This window comes from Pteropus medius, unplaced genomic scaffold, assembly GCF_902729225.1.
Source record: "Pteropus medius unplaced genomic scaffold, Ma_sr-lr_union100, whole genome shotgun sequence".
NCBI classification, from domain to species: Eukaryota; Metazoa; Chordata; class Mammalia; order Chiroptera; family Pteropodidae; genus Pteropus; species Pteropus medius.
In genome coordinates, this window is record NW_024349800.1 from 27,628,035 (window position 1) to 27,644,819 (window position 16,785).

Sequence of the window (16,785 nt, forward strand, 5' to 3'; positions counted from 1 at the left end):
GACTGTGTCAGAATGTTTATAGCAACTATATTTGTGATGGCCAGAACCAGGGGTAGCCAGGTGTCAAGTAATAAGAGAATGGACATGTGAATTATGATACAGTTATACGATGGAGTACTACTCAACAATAACTAATTACTAATACTTGCAACAGTATGGTTAAATCTCAAAAAACATGCTGAATCAAAGAAGCCAGACAAAAAATGAGTACATACTATATGATTACACGCCAGACAAAAAATGAGTACTGTATGATTACACGTATATGAAATTCTAGAGAGGCAAAACTAATCCAGTGACAAGAATCAGAATATCAGAACAGTGGTTGTCTCTGAGGGAAGAGGACTGACTGAGAAAGAGAACAAAGAACTTGCTGGAGTGATAAAATCTACACACAAGTATCGTATTGCCATCCCAGTTAAAATGAATTAATTTCTTTGGTTGGAACCTGGGCATCAGTATTTGTATAGTCCCTCCCACCTCCATTCACAGGTAATTCTGGTTTGCAGTAAGGGTTGAAAAAGAGCACTCAAGAATCTCTACTCTATTTTGACTCCAAGCAATATTTGTCTTAATTTTACAAATGAGAATTATAAAATGACCATTTGAAGTAGATTTCCAAAACAAATGATTCTACTATTATTTTGTAACAGAGTAAATGCAAAAGATTCCTATTAGTACAAAAAAAGCACTTCTCTCTCTGGATAAATTCGTATGCTTGCTGGCTAGATGAGAAATGCCTAACTAGTATGCTCCTAACTTTTGCCTTGGCTGCCAAGAGGTTCAGAGTCAAATTCAGTGCTTAGTGATTAACATCTCAATAGCCTGATGCACCAATTTTCTTTGGGTGGGAAGGTGAGCAGTGGGAGATAGAAGGTAGGGGCATTATTATCCTGTTACACACTGGGAAAATGATGGTGTGTAAGAATCACATAAAATGTTGGCCGTTTTGAAAATAAAATTTTTTTTTCAATGAAAATATAAATACACTGTATGCTTCTCCTTCTTGTCAAAATTGGTTAGATTAGGAAAGGCTTTTGTGTTGCCTGAATGAGTCATCTGCTAAAGGTGAGTCACTATCCAACCAAATGATTAAATGTAAAAAAAAAAAACCAAAAAACAAAAAAACAAAAAAAAATCATTTTAAAATACAACCATATCAACAAGGAAAACACTTCACTTATATTTGATTATAAAGGTTAGACTAGAGGAACCAATGTAAAAGTATGGAATACGTTAAGAGTCCCTAATGGATCATAGATGGCATAAAAAACTTAAGTGCACTTCATTACATTCCTAGGGTAAACGAAGAAATCAGATCTGTACATAAATGTGCTATCATTCTGTTTCTATGATAACTGGTGTTGGCTGCTTTGATTTTATCTGCTGGATAGGATATTTTCTGTCCCTTCTCATTTAACAAAGCCATACAACCTTGGCCCTCAGGAGAAAATAAAACATCTTTATTCCCAAAGGGTGCATTCTCATGTAACATTAAGGATAAAAAACAACAACAAAAGCCACTCACCTGAGCTCTTTCCTTGTTAAGCAACCCAATCAGCTTCTCCTCTTTCTGCACTTTTCTCCGTGTTGCACAGGACTCAGCACTTCTCTCACGGTGGACTTTTTTTTCTAGTAACCTATTTTGCATCTGATTGACTTGCTTTGTTGCAGCCGTTTGCGAATCAACCTGTTGATATAAAGTAATAACACGTAATGAAAACTTTTGACATGTAAAAAAATGGATTCATGTATTCAGATTCTTGAAAATTCTAAACTTGCTAAGCTTTGGAAAAAAGAATAAAATAGAGAAGAAACCAACAAATAGACATTAAATAAAAAATACAGTAGTTGGCAAGATCCTGACCCTTTCTCATCAGTAGGACAAGACCAATTAAAATTAGTGTCACTGTTGTACATTCTTCAGAAATTATCTCTACAGATAACTTACTTATTGAAAACAGCATTTTTACAGAAAACTGTCACATTTTAAAACTACACATGAATTCATTATTAACCTTTGCTGGGACTGGATCCAGTATATCTTTTAAGTTGAAATTCTTATTAATTAGAATCTTAGTTTTCTATTACAGAAGTGAACCTAATTAATATGAATGTGTAAAAGTAGCTTATGATGTCGCTTACTTTTTAATCCAGGTAATTTAACCTTTGAGCAGATGAATAACAGTTCATGTCATCTAATACTCAGAGGTTAGGTTCTACAACAAGCTTACTGTCTCTAAGATTTCTATTTCACACAAGGGTGTTATCTGGGGGGATGACTGACTCTTAATAACCTTGAAGTAGACAGAGAAATAGAAGGGCAGATCCCTCAATACAGGTGGAAGATTGAAAGCCACAGTGAAGATCCTTATGTGAAGTATTTGTTCAGCAGCTTCATGTTTACAGCAGCTGAAAGTGCCATCACTTTTTTTCATGGGTTAAATAGGAGCAGGAGATAGGAACAGCACCAGGAGAAATAATGGAGTAGCCAGTGCCAAAACAGAGAATGAATTACATTTGCTGGGCAAGCAGAGCCTTAATTTGTAGCCTCTCAATTTTTAGCTTCTCTTGCCAAGTGTGTTCACTCTTTACTTTTAAAGTATGCTGGTGTTTTGTGGCTAGGTCTAAGTTGTCACAACACCATTCTTTATTCATCCTTCTTCTCAAATCCTAGCTTCTCAAAGGACAGGAAAAGCCATTGCCTTTCAGTTACCTGAAAATTGGAATTGTTTCCTAATCACCCAGGGGTTCTTTATTTCCACCTCTCGACAGTCCTAAACTACTGGGAAAATTCATGTGTAACCACCTCCCGAATCACTCTTCTATAGAAGTCATCTTGGTAATAAATGTTCATCATACCACTAGTGTGAAACAAGTTTCCCATGGATGTACTACATGGTTTTACTCTAATAAAACACTGGCTTGCCAATCATTGTGAAAATGCGTTCTAGGATATAAAGAATTAGTTTAGATACTGAACTTTTTAGTGCTTCCTATATGCTAGGCACTTTAGGTATCACAGTTTTTGCCTCTGATGTACAAATCAGAGTTGGTCTAATATATTCAGTCCTTTGTGAGACTTCCTAGAAGACATGATGCCTCTCGGATCTGCTGTCTGTTGGCTGGATGGTTAGATTACACTGCCATGGACACTTCCAGCTGTAATAAACGAAAAGGTATCCAGTTTATGGAAAAGTTCTATTTCTAGGGAAACTTTAAAAATGGTTAAGAGTGAAGTGGGACATTAACTCTTAACTGTGAACACAGCGAAACTTTTCCTCAAAGATACAAAAGTAAGTAAAAAAAAATCTCTGGGCATCCTGCATAATCAAATAAATAGAAGGATACTATCCAAATGTGTGTCATTTTCAAGAAAGTGGCTATTCAAACAAGGTACTTTCTATTTAATTTTCCTCTGGTATTTCACACTGTTCTACAAAATCAGGAATACTTTTGGATCTTTAAAATTTAATAAGCCAAAAATATGCTTATAACTGAGAATTTATATTCTAGTTTTCTCACATATAGAAAATAAACATGAAGACAAGTTTAACAATTATTTTGAAAACTGAAGGTCAAGAAAGAATGTTGTAAACTTAAGTTCAGCATAAAGATTACTACTACCAACAGTAATATGTTCACCCCTAAATTTGCTGTGGGAACCTTCAATTTAGGGCAAAAGAACAAATGTTTATTGTCTGAAATGTGGGATAGCTTGAACATTTTAACTCTGACCTACAGCTATTCCTCTGCCTAGGTAAAGCATTTAAGAAGGATATGGCTCATTATGCTCAGGTATTTATACTATCACAATATGGATTTGAGTATCAAAATAAGAAGGAGATGTTCATAAGCTGATAAAAGGATCCACTACTGGCTCCTGAAGAAACTGCTTATTCAAGGCTTGAATTGAGGACTTCAATAATGCTGGTTTTCCAGTCTGGCTTTGGCATTCTCATCTGGGAATTCTAGAGCTTTTGTTCACCTCAGAAGCAATCTTAGTGAACAATGGTTTCCTTCCGTGAATTTTGGACATTAAATCTCTGTGGAACCCTGAACACGCCTGATCCTGTCTGATCTCAGAAGCTAAGCAGGGTCAGGCCTGGTTAGTACTTGGATGGGAGACCACCTAGGAAGACCAGGTGCTACAGGTGTAAAAAAATAAAAAAATAAGGGATTGTGAGCTGATAAGGTCCTTGCAATCTGTGAGGTCAACCAAGGGTTGCCTTGCTTATTAAAAAAAAAAAAAAAAAAAATTAAATCTCAGTGGTTGGCATAAATAGAGTGTGGTAGCCCTGATTACAGATTCCTCTAATCTAACAGTGCTACCTCAGGAGCCGTCAGAATGGCTAGAGAGTGATTTCAGCTATATATACCATCACTTTGATTGGGGCAAATACCCTGAAAGATTTGCTTTTCAGGAAAAAATATCAATGTCTCTACTATCTTGACAAAAATTCATTTCCAATTTAACTCTAGTAACAGGATTTGAGGACTTTAGGAAGAAGGCTCAGTTTATGACACGTAGCGAAACCTAGTATTGATAAATTACCTCCTTCTTCTTTTGCAAAAAGATGATTTAAGTTCGCTGAGATCCTTAGGATGATGTGCTATTTTCTAATACCTAACCAAAACATGTTTAAGAATTCTAAATTTAAAAGGCACAACCACTGACATAGCGGGAAATAACATTTTAAAAAATTAGACATTCATAATTTTCCTTTGAATACTGAATCAGAAACATTTTATTTACTAACTGTATACACTTTCTGGTCCACTGGCTACTTTTTAAGTATCTTTGTCCAAAAAGTACAAATCCAGAGTTCATTCACTAGCCTGTTAAATAACTAGAGTGATCCATGTATAGAGTAAATGTTTTTAGGGAGATTAGAAGGAGATTCTGTCACTAAAAGAGAGAAATTTGGGATCATGTGATTAATATTCATTCTGGACTTAAAATTATTTTTGTTATGGAAGCAATCAATTGTGGAAACTATCTTATACTGTATCATGCAAAGGAACAGAATACAGGACTGTTTATGCTGTTATACTTTGCTTTTGAATATTTTTTCAGCATCACAAAATCCATGAACTTTGAAAATAAAAATTAAGATACTAAAGTTTAGCCACATATAGTGAACCTATATTTCACACTATAATTATTAAATATATTTGCATAAAGTATTAGAGAAATAAAGTCACATCCAATAAGTATTAATATGCTGTTAAACATATTTAAATCATCATACTTTCTATACACTGAGGCTGATTATGTTAAAAGAAATTAACTAAGGTTTTAAGAATGCATATTAATCTTAGTGTTTTCTTTTTATTGATAATCTAAGTGCTCTATTCAAAAAAGAATATTTTTGATGGAGGCTCATTGGAAAAAACGTTCTATGTTCTATTCCCTACATATAAAAAGTTTCATAACAAACATCCTTTGACTTTGATGAAACTGAAAATTCTGGTGGATAATAATTAGAATTTTATATCAGAGAATACAGCTATCGGTTTTTAAAATAGCTTCTTTTAAATTTCAATTAAGTTTATGAAACTGAAAAATTACAAAAAAGGAAAAACCCTACTTAAATTAGTGTAGGTTAAGTGGTGACCATTATTGCAAGGGAAATACTATGTCAAGGAAATGGTTCTTTGTTTTGTTGCGAAAGTGATAAAAACACAAAAGTCAATAAAACTGTTAAAATAAGTCTCAGTAATTACCAAGATCAAAATCCAGTGGCTTTTTATTAAACATGAACTTTTGTTCTGCCTTCTGCAATACGTAAATAGTGCTGACAATTGGTTTGTGAGGAATTTGCTACAATAAAATGTAATTGTATCATGAGAGAAAGGTGACAATCAGGAGATCATGAAAAAATTACATATTCTCACTGGTAGTTAATTAGCCATGCAAAACCTCCTCAAACAGATATTCTCTTCTATTAGGAATGATTACTATGCAGGCCTACAGATGTCAATACCACAGTCATTCAAATACTTCTTTCCCTACTAATTGAAGGTTGTAAAGCTCTGGTGCCAAGGTTTTGCTTCCAAAGAGCTAATTTATGACTAGAAGGATATTTTATGTCTTCAGTTGCAGCAGCTACAAAATTCAGCAAATCAGAACCATCTGTGCACTGATACTTGACTCACCATTCATCTAGCAGCCTATCAGTCACATTAGTTTGCATCCTGCATTTTTGGCTCATGAATACTTGTGATGATCCAAAGTTCATAAGAAATATTAAAAATGAATGGCATCCTGACCCAACCTTATTGTACACTCATTTAGGAAGAAAAACCTTCCTCACTTCTTTTTGCATGTGGATAGTGTCAGGGAAGAAATGAACATTTAGGTGGCTGTCTAGTAATGCTGACAGTAGTCTCAGGTTCTCCCTACCCTCTTACAAATGTTTTAAGTCCTAATTCTTTCATATTGTTTCAAGTTCTAATTCTTTTTTCAAGTTTAATTCTTTTTTTTTTTTTTAAGTTAATGTGAAGGAGTCAGTTGGAAGACAGCAAAGGAGAAGGTGTAACGTTTTAAAATAAACTTTAAGAAATTATTTCTATAAATTGAAGTAGCTGCACATACAAATAATCTGGTTAAATCTAAGAATATTATTCTCACCAATGAATTATGGCCAAACTGGTAAGCAAAAACAGAGGGCAGTAACTAAAGATAATATGAAGAAAAGCAGCAAATAGAGCTTCTCATGAATAAAGTCAGATTAGCCCTACCTAGTCATATCTCTGGGACACCAGTGATTGCTTTATTTCTTTAATAGTACACAACAGACCACAGAGCTTACTAATTTTCTCTAAGAGACAATATGTCAAAAGAACTTTCAAAAAAATTTCTTGGAGCTGAGTTATGGGAAATAGGAATTAAATATAATAAACAAAAAACTGGGTCGTCAGACTCATTTGAAACCTAAACAACTTTCATTTGGTAGGAAGATTCATAGAAGGTAATCTTAAGATCCCAGGGACTATGTTACTTACCTTTTGATTGTTTGGAGCAGGCACATTTATACCCTCTCCTTCAGTGGAAAATTTCAATGGTCCTAAAGGTATTCCACTTGGGTTCAGAATATTCTTGAGCATTTGATAGTTTGGCTTTTCATCATATGCTAAATTATGAGCACATGTCAAATACTGGGCTATTTCGCCTGTGAAGTATTAAAATTTTTAACATGTCATTCATAATTGGCAAGAATTGTTAAGACCCCAATATCCTCAAAATATCTTTCTCTCTTACATTTGTATACCACACGCATACCACACACACACAGACCCTGAAGAAACTAAAAATGAACAATTAAATGAAAAGCCCTTTTTAAATGATATCCAGTGACCTAAAGATTTGACAAGATGGGAGAAATTGATAATTTTTTTACATATCTTTGTTGAAATAGTTACAATTCACTAATCTCATCAAAGGAAGCAGATTTTTAAATTTACAGTGATTTTGATTTATGGGGTACAACTTCTAAGAACTATCTGAATAATATAAAGGACCAGACATGTGTCATACTTTTTTTACACTGAAGTTTTAAAAATTCAATTAAAAACAATTATTACTATTATAAACGTTTTTACTTCAAAGAAAAAATCATTGCAAATTTTAATTAAGGATTTGATTTTGAGATTATAACAGTTCATTTAGAAATGACCTTGAATTCTACGTTCTTAGCCATGACTGACTTTAGAATTCGCCAAACCTCCGTTAGTCCTCCATACCTAGCTAGTCCAGTGCATTCACAGCATAGCTTTCCTGATTTAGTGCTGAAGGACAAGAAGCTGTCACCATTTTTTTTTTCTCTAATGTAATCTCCTGTCTAGAACTGTAACTCCCCTCTACCCCCAAAGCTTATAAACTACAAACCTTTAAATACGAGTAGAATTAGTAATCAAAAGTTACAATCATAGCTGCCTTAAAATAAATGTAGTTTGCATTTTAGTCTCAGATGAGACGATCCAGATACAAGTAAGTGATAATACCACACACCGTTTAAAAACTGGCACGTTTTCTTTAGTTCGTGGTGATGTTTAGATATTCCACAAACTAGTTTTATAACTTTCCCATTCAAAAACTTATTACTGACCCAGAAACAAGTATTTCTTACTTTTTCACTAAGCTTGGTTGGTTGGCAGGAATGATTTCCTAATCCTTCGCTTCCTCTCCAGGCCTACCTTATTCAAGTGGGGAACTGCAGAGACACTAGGTTTCAATGACCACAGGGAAAAATTCCAAAAGGAATAGTCATCATCTCTTCCTCCTCCATCAAAGTCAGAGAGTGACCATTTTACACCATATTGTTCACAGATCTTTTCTAGGAACAGAAGGTGAATGTGGCAAAGAACTCTTGGCTCTGGGTTTGGTTTTGTTTTGGATACTGTGGCATTTATGCAACCTACTTTTCCCCTAACATATAAGATAGATAAAATCTGTTAACTAGCATTCGATAAACCAGATTTCTATTAACTAGCAAGTGCTGTGAGTTCATCGTATTTATAACTCATGTTTTCAGGAGCCCTTTGGGGGCATCCAATTCCCAAAAGGATGATCAAGGAGAAAAAAGATTAAATTACATTCGCTGCCATTTTAATACAAATATTTTGTTGTTCTTCGGGTCTTTCAACATTGGTAAGCCTAATTTGGTATATATTATAATTCTATTAACCAAAATGCCCCAAATGGAGAAGAAAGCTGAATATGTTGGGAACACTTTTCACAAGTCACTGTTAGAAGACAATGGAAGACTCCTGGCATTCCACCAACTGATAGCAGCTGTGCTGCAAAATCTTCATGGGTTTGGGGTTTGAAAACATGAGGTACCAGTGAGGTAGGAGAGCGAGAAAAAGAGCCTCCTCTGTTAGAATTTTATTATTATAAACCTGAAGCTTAGACTATTGTGATGTAGTACTGGCTTAAAAATTAGTCTTTCAAGATCTGATTTATTATATTAACTACACTTTTTAATTTATTAGCATATTTCCAGAGCTATAAAACAAAATGCTTTGAGTAGTATGAAATTATGATATTCTTGAATCATCTGCTTTTTAAGCTAGTGAAATATTAAGTATCATTACTATCATTTCAAGAGATAGAAACTTTTGAAACTACTATTATTACACTGAGTTGGACATGCATGCTGCAAACTTGGCTATTTTATTTCATAAAATGTCTTAGTAATAAACCTTTTGTAAATCCGTTTAAATTTCATGCTTGCAATACCCCCTCTCCTAAGCACAACCAACTTAAGAGACTTTCAGTTAATATTAATGTTTCAACATTTTGTGCTTTAGATAGAAATATGCATTTTATAAAATAATAGTATAGTAAAATAAATGGTTTGTACAGAAAAAGAGGAACCTGGATCTCTTCCCATTTCTTGTATCAACTTGTATCAAATCTTCTTTTAACTTAGCTCTAGCAATAGAAGTGTCACAGAATATACACTGGCCCACAGCATTTATCCTGTATAATCCAGGGCATCTGGGCTTTGTTTTCTAAACCCAAACTGAACAGTCACCTTTTGTGCAGGAGAGACAGGAAAGGGAAAGGATATACAACTAAAAATATTTCTGACATTTCCCTATCTCTTTTTTTATGTCCTATTAAGTACAACACAAACTGAATGACTTGGTAAAAATACCAATAAGAATAACAGCCAAAAAAAAAATATATATATATATGTATGCATGCGCATTTGGACCAAGTTACTCAGTGCAATTACAAAAACGAAAAACTTTCATCTTTCAACCCATCTCCCCAAATGAGAATACTTTCCTGTTCACCTGCTTCCATCAGAAGAAAAGGGACTATAGAAAGTGTGAAGCAGAAGATTTACATTGGAACAGACTTATGAGCTTGGGAAATGGAAGGAGAAAAGCAGATCTGGTTTGTTCCTCTTTAGTTTCCTAGGAAAATTTCGGTTTGTCAAAGAAAGGTTATAAGTTTATGATGATTTAATTTTTTTAAACTCTCAGATGGAAAATGACACGATTTGACCGTAGCTAGAGGGTCAGTGTACATATTCACTTTCATAAGTCATCTAAAAGCTAACTCTAAGATTGCCCAATGTAAATAAAGAACAAGATTCACTCTGCTTATCTATCTCTGAGAAAAAGCAAGCCTAACAGTAAAAGGGGGCTCTTCTTTTTTATAAGACAGTGTAACCCAGTTGTTAAATTGGTGCTGAAAAATGTGCCATGCATGCATTTGCAAATGACAAGCACTTGGATAATTCTGAATTGTCTATTTTCACTTATGATACTGTCAAATAAATTCCAAAAACGGTCTATACTAACTTGAACGAGAAAATCATTTAATAAAATATACCTCTAAATCCCAATGTCAAACACCTTTGCCAATCCAAAATTTTGTTGCTGTCTGTTCAGTCAGACTGTAACCCAAAGTCTAAACATTCATTTGTTTAATGATTTTTTTTTTAAATTACTGATCAAAGTATTTTTTTCTTAGATCCACTTTATATCTTTTTTCAACAATATATAAAGGAACGAAGACAGAAAGTCAACTTCAGAAATATCATATAAAGTTGACTATTAAATCTAGGCATGATTCCCAAAATATGGGGAAAAAAATTTTTTTTTTCTAAAAAAAAAAAAAAATCAGTCGGCAGAGTCTAAACATTTTCTTGCAGCATTCTTGTGTCAAAAACAATCTAAACAGTCTCTTCTCTAGCAACCATGAAGGGTTTCCTCCCACCCCTTTGTAATAGGAGTGGGTTGACTAAGCAAAAGCTACAAGAGTGGCAAATGTGGTGACCTGTAAATCATGCTGGAGAAGGTAGAAGTTATCATTTGACTTACAGCAACTGCTTCCAGAAGGAGCCCATTTAAGCACTGACTCAGGGAGTTCATCCAACAGACTAAAACAAAATAGAGTGAGACACAATAAATTTATCTGCAATCCTGTGATTCATTGTTTTGATTAGAAAACAAAACTCAAACTGTGTTGGTGAGTCACCAATATCATGAATTTTAATGTTTTTTCACCCACCTATAATGGGCAAGTAGAGGTGGGGAAGATCCCCTAATTTTCATTGAACGATTTTATATCAATGACCTAGAAACTAAACAATGAATAATTATACTATAAATGCTTTAATTCAAAGTTCGCCATTGTAGAAATGTAGCAGTATGTCATAATTTTTTCCTAAAAACAAGAACAAAATACATAGAAAAACTGTATCTGGATTTTCAGGATATTTCTCCTCAAGTACTTACTTTGAAGAGGAGTAAATTATTTAATTACCTATGTATACTGTTCTCCATTGGGCAGTTTTTTATGCTATCCTATGATTAAACAAACAGGTTAACAAGAAATATATAAAAAACAAAAAAAACATTATTCTAACAATGTACAGTGTTTCAGGCTGAACAAGTACAACTCTCTTAAGTTGCTTCAGCCACAAATATATAATCATTCAACTAAAATTACTGATATGAATGTTTGATTCATAACTCTGACAAAGGCAGAATTGCAATAATAAATGCAATGATCTAAAATCACCTTATGTCAGAAAAATAAAGGGCTAAGGGAGACACAGTATCATGTTTGAATATGCGAGCACACCCTCATGGGAAATTCAGTGTTATGCCTTCTCAGCAAGTTGAATAAATTATGATTATGTATTATATACTATAAGTTTGAAAATGTCTATGGTTTACCTTAATTATAAACTTTATGTTAGCTTTATTGATCTACAGGTTTATATTAGTAATCAAATCAAAATGAAGATATTAACGATACATAAGGGTCTCCAAAATGTAAGTGGAAGTTATGTTTATTAGCATTCTATTATTTTACATGATCTCCTATTATATTTGAATATACATATGTAGGCACATTCATTTGTGATATCTATAATCAATGCATCTATATGTACATATCGATAAAAGACAAGTCATATTAGTAAGTCTTATTAAGAGAAAAACATACATGTAATCATTAGAATTAAAATGTTAATCTTTTAAAGTATATTATTCAAATTCAGTAAACTGAAATGGAAAACTGGGTACCAACACTGTTTATATATGCCCATTACTGTGCTCTGACTTGACCATATATTGAAAAATGTCAGTTACCTGAGGGTTAATATGGACATCTCAATTGCTGCAGTAAATAACTGATTGGATAGTGCTATTGGCATATAAATGTGTTAGTTTTGGGTAAGGGACAAGGATGATCAAGATTCCAAGTGGAAAAATATTTCATATAATATTCAGTATTTACAAATGTAATCTGTATTATCCTCCATCTACAGGCTAGCCTTTCTCTCCATTAAGATCCAATGCCACACTGAATTTGATGACTGATTTCTACGGATCAGCTACCCCTTTTGTAAAATTCTGTTGTATCTTACTCTACTTAAAACATAGCTAGCTGTCTTTCCCAACTGTGATATTGTATCTATGGGTAACTACAGTTGAGCATATCTTGGTATATAAATAAAAAACTGACTATTCTATGCTACATGCAATTCACTTTCTTAAGCCTGATCAGTAAGAATATAGTAAAATAGCAACACACTTTGTTCTCATTCTTACCTAACTTTCATGCTAACAGATTCTAGGTGATAAAAATCGAATGTAAAATATTTTTAAAAATGTTTATATGGCTGCAACATTCTCTCTTAAATAAACACCTCATATAAAAATTTTGTTTGTTTCTTCTCCCAGAAACAAAATATACTCCCTCCAAGACACAGGATTAAGAAAGAGGTATGTTGCTCTCTCTTGAAAAATATAGGCCACATTTGTTCCATTTCGCATTGTTGCTTTGCACAGTTAATATCAATCATATCAAGCTCAGACTATCTCCATATATCTGCACAATACTAATTTGAAAACACTCTTCCTTGAAAATACTACCACCTAAACTCTTAGATTTGGAAAACACCATGTAAAAGAACAACTATTTCACTTCACATTTTGCATTACAACCCACATGCATGTGATTTCATAGGTGTTATCATAATGGATTTTATGTCTGTAAACTGTTTGTTCTTTTTAAAAATATTTTTCAAATTTAAGAAATTTGCTTTGGTTATTGTGTTGGGTGACTGGCAATCTTCTCTGGGATACTAACACCCTTTCATGCATCCCTTCAGACTTGTCACTGTACATGATGGAATATTTTAAGATCTGTACTTTGTTTTAGCAGTCTGGACAGCCACGGGGTCCTTCAGGTTCTTTTCCCAGGGCAGTTTCCCACATAACCACCGCAGGAGGCAGTAGCCGAGGATTTCAAGGTCACTTCGTCTGGACAGGGCTATAGGAGCAAGCATTAAGAGAGAAAGATGAGGGATAAGTAAGTTTTGAGAAATAAAAAAATTACTGAATGAACTACTATTGATGAAATATGAAAAAGCCAAGTGGGCAACGTATTTTGTTTGTTCAGCTGGAGTAAAACTTAAAACGCCTAGGCGTTTGGCCCCAGTCCACAGACAGGCAGTGACTTGTTGCTGTTGAAACTAAGGGTCAGTTTCCTCACCTCCTCCAACTTCATCCTTCCTTAGTCTGGCCTGTCACATGAACTTGATCTCCATGGCCTCTGACATGATCCAGACAACCCATAACCTGGCACCAACACTTTCTCAAAGAGCCAAGCAGTAAAACAAAGAAATAAATGTCTGCAGCTAAATTGCTAACATATGTTCCAGGAAGTCCACGGGGTCTGCATTGGTCATGCAGAGACCCTTTGAGCGCAGACTAAACATTGCTGGCCTCTTCTGTTCCACTCACACTAGAGCATTTGAAGTTGGAAGAATATGACAAAACTGCCATCTAGTGTGCAGTATTAAAAAACAGGTCTTAAGATTTTTCAGTTAATGAAAGTATGGGATAAATTATGCCTACTGTTTTGGGTACATGGTTCTAAAATTTTACAAATATTATCTTTGGGCATATGAAGCACTAAACTAAGGTTCTGGTCAAATATCCTGAATAGAAAATATAAAGATGAGGCATTGGGGTACAAGAGGGTATGTGCAGAGGTAGGGGAAAGTAGATTCTGAAGCCAAACAGAGACTTTCAGAATTTACTATAAAATGGCTTTTCATTTAAAATACAGTAAAAGAACATTTTTAGACCACTGTGAATATCATTTAAATCGAACTACTAAATACCACAGATTAATTCCCTCACAATGTTTTATATATACCTTTTTTTTTAAAGTGACTATTTCAAAAGATGGTAAATGAAATCTAAACATGTCAAATATAACAAATATTACTGAAATAATGATTAAAACGTTAACAAAATCCCACAAAATAAACTCACTTTTATAACCATTCCAAATTGTTATAAAACAACAGGCTAGTATTTACATTTCCACCATTACTTGAATGCTCATCTGTGTAGGGATATAAAATCTCATAAGTGCAATATGTGGCTGTTAAACTTGCTATAAACAGGTATCCTATTTTATTACCTTTCATTAAGTAAACTCCGAAAAGTCGCTCAAAGTTTTTAATTTAGAAAGTTATCTATGAAGAACAATGCTGCTAGTACATCATAACTACTTTTGGTTACCATACATAAGTTATTATAAAAGCAGAAGACAGGATTAGCTTTTACACATACTCTATCTTAACTGCTATCAGAGTATTGGACTATTAAAGGCCCTTCAGTCTAGCAGAAAAATTCTACAGTCCCATGGGTGCCATTTACTTTCTGCATAAGCTTCAACAATGTCCTAATGCAAGTCTTGGCTCTCCTATTAAAACAAAAACATAATCTCTACCACACTGTTTTGTAGTGATTTCTTCAGTAATAAATATCCCATTAATAATGGAATGGTTCCATTTGTACAGATGCATTCACAAGTCCCTTTTCCATTATGGCAATTCCCGATTACCACCACTTAAAAAAAATTCACATCCTCTAATTTTTGAAAAATTATGTTCTAGCACCTGCTTGGACGAAGTAGGCTATACACAAGAGGCCCTTTGAGAAAAAAAACAATCAGAATTAAAATGGTATGAACCTTCCCAGTCACTTCCTCCCATCCCCCAACTGAGGGATTAATTGATATGAAGCTGTAAGTAATGACAAGGCATTTAGATTTCTGAAACCAATCTTTCGTAAACTGGTCTTCATTTGAAATAGCCCTTTGAGAGTTGACTTTACTTCACTATTATAGTTTGGTCTTACCTAATTAAAATACATTATCACATTTTTCAACCTTTTACTTATTTTCTTTACTGCACATATACTTTTAATAACCATGGTTAGGTAAATGTTTTACTACTGTTTCCATTAAGTTCTATAGGATACATGTAATATTAAAAGTCCTATAGTTACTCTTTCTCTCCATTAAAGAGTGAGATAAAAGTATTAAAAATACTTCTAAGTACATACCTTACCTGTTATTACCTCCCAGAGAAACAAATTGTAAAATCTGATGTGTTTTAGTGGAGGTAAATTCTAAGATTCTACCAACAATTGTCTTCTATCTACTGTACACAGAACATCTTAATGTATGTTAATTTAATTAAAAATAAATATTCTAGATGACAATAATAACTTCAATATTAACATCTTTGACTTTAAAATACATCAAAATAAAATAATTATTGAATCTAGGAAATGAATATGTCAATATTTACTACATTATTCTATTTTCTCCTTTGTATTTCAAAAGAATTAAATAAAATGCTGAAAATACAAAGAAAAACAAGAATTGTTCACAACTGAAGAGTACTAACAAATGCTTGAGAGGTTGTGGGGAAAAAGTAACCCTTATACACTGCTGGTGGAAATATGAATTGGTATAGCTACTATGGAAAATAGTATGGAGGTTCCTCAAAAATTTAGGAATAGAATTACCATATGACCTAGCAAATCCTCTTCTGGGTATCTACCCCAAATATTTGAAAACACTTATCTGTAAAAATATATGCACTCTGATGTTCACTGCAGCATTATTCACTGTGGCCAAGACACGAAAACAACTGAAGTGTCCTTTGATAGATGATTGGATAAAGATGTGGCACATGTATACAATGAAATATTATTCAGCCACAGAAAAGATTAAATACTGCCATTTGCAACAACATGAGATTATGCTAAAAGAAGTCGGACAAAGAGAGTTGAGAATTATCTCACTCTTACGTGTGATATAAAACTGAAAACAACAAATGAACAAGACAAACAAAAATTCATAGACAGAGATGACAGTTTAGTGGTTACCAGAGGAAAAGTGGGGAAGAGTGGAGGTAGAGAATGGTAAAGGGGGTCAAATACATGGTGATGAAAGGAGATTTGATATTGAGTGGTGAACACACAATGCAATATACAGATGATGTATTGAATTGTACACTTAAAACCTGTATAATTTTATCAATCAATGCCACCCCAACAAATTAAAAATAGAAATAATTATAATATCTAAGTATAAAACATCTTTTCATTTAAAAGTTGAAATATAGATTATTGTTTCTGTATAATTAATTATATATAGGGTTCTTCAAATTATATTTGATAATATAATCATTAACAGTGTATTTTCATATAGATTTCCTAAAAAAATCAAACTTTACTTTTGGTGTTATTGCTTGGAAATGTAGCAAGATTTGGTTATTAATATTATTCTCCTATACTCTCTTATTAACTTCTAAATATAATTTAGCATCTAATTCTTATTCGGCTTGTTAATATTGGAGCAATGTAAAAGACTCTTCCTGGAAAGCCTATGGTTCTCAATAGCTCAGATTGAGCAATAAATTATAAAGTATTGCGAAGAGTAAC

The 16,785-nt window shown here is 33.5% G+C and overlaps 1 protein-coding gene and 1 pseudogene across 5 annotated transcripts in view; one reads left to right on the forward strand and one right to left on the reverse strand.

Moving 5' to 3' along the window:
* The window catches only part of VRK2 (VRK serine/threonine kinase 2), a 104,634-nt gene that overhangs the window by 26,099 nt on the left and 61,750 nt on the right, over positions 1 to 16,785 (reverse strand). For all 5 annotated transcript variants that reach the window (XM_039887096.1, XM_039887095.1, XM_039887094.1 and 2 more), the window contains exons 9-12: positions 13,186 to 13,306; positions 10,843 to 10,901; positions 7,009 to 7,175; positions 1,529 to 1,690 (exon numbers count right to left, since the gene is read on the reverse strand). In XM_039887096.1, coding sequence (XP_039743030.1) covers positions 1,529 to 1,690; positions 7,009 to 7,175; positions 10,843 to 10,901; positions 13,186 to 13,306 — 509 coding nt within the window. The remainder of the gene's footprint in view (positions 1 to 1,528; positions 1,691 to 7,008; positions 7,176 to 10,842; positions 10,902 to 13,185; positions 13,307 to 16,785) is intronic.
* Positions 4,045 to 4,157, forward strand: LOC120622620 (uncharacterized; annotated as a pseudogene).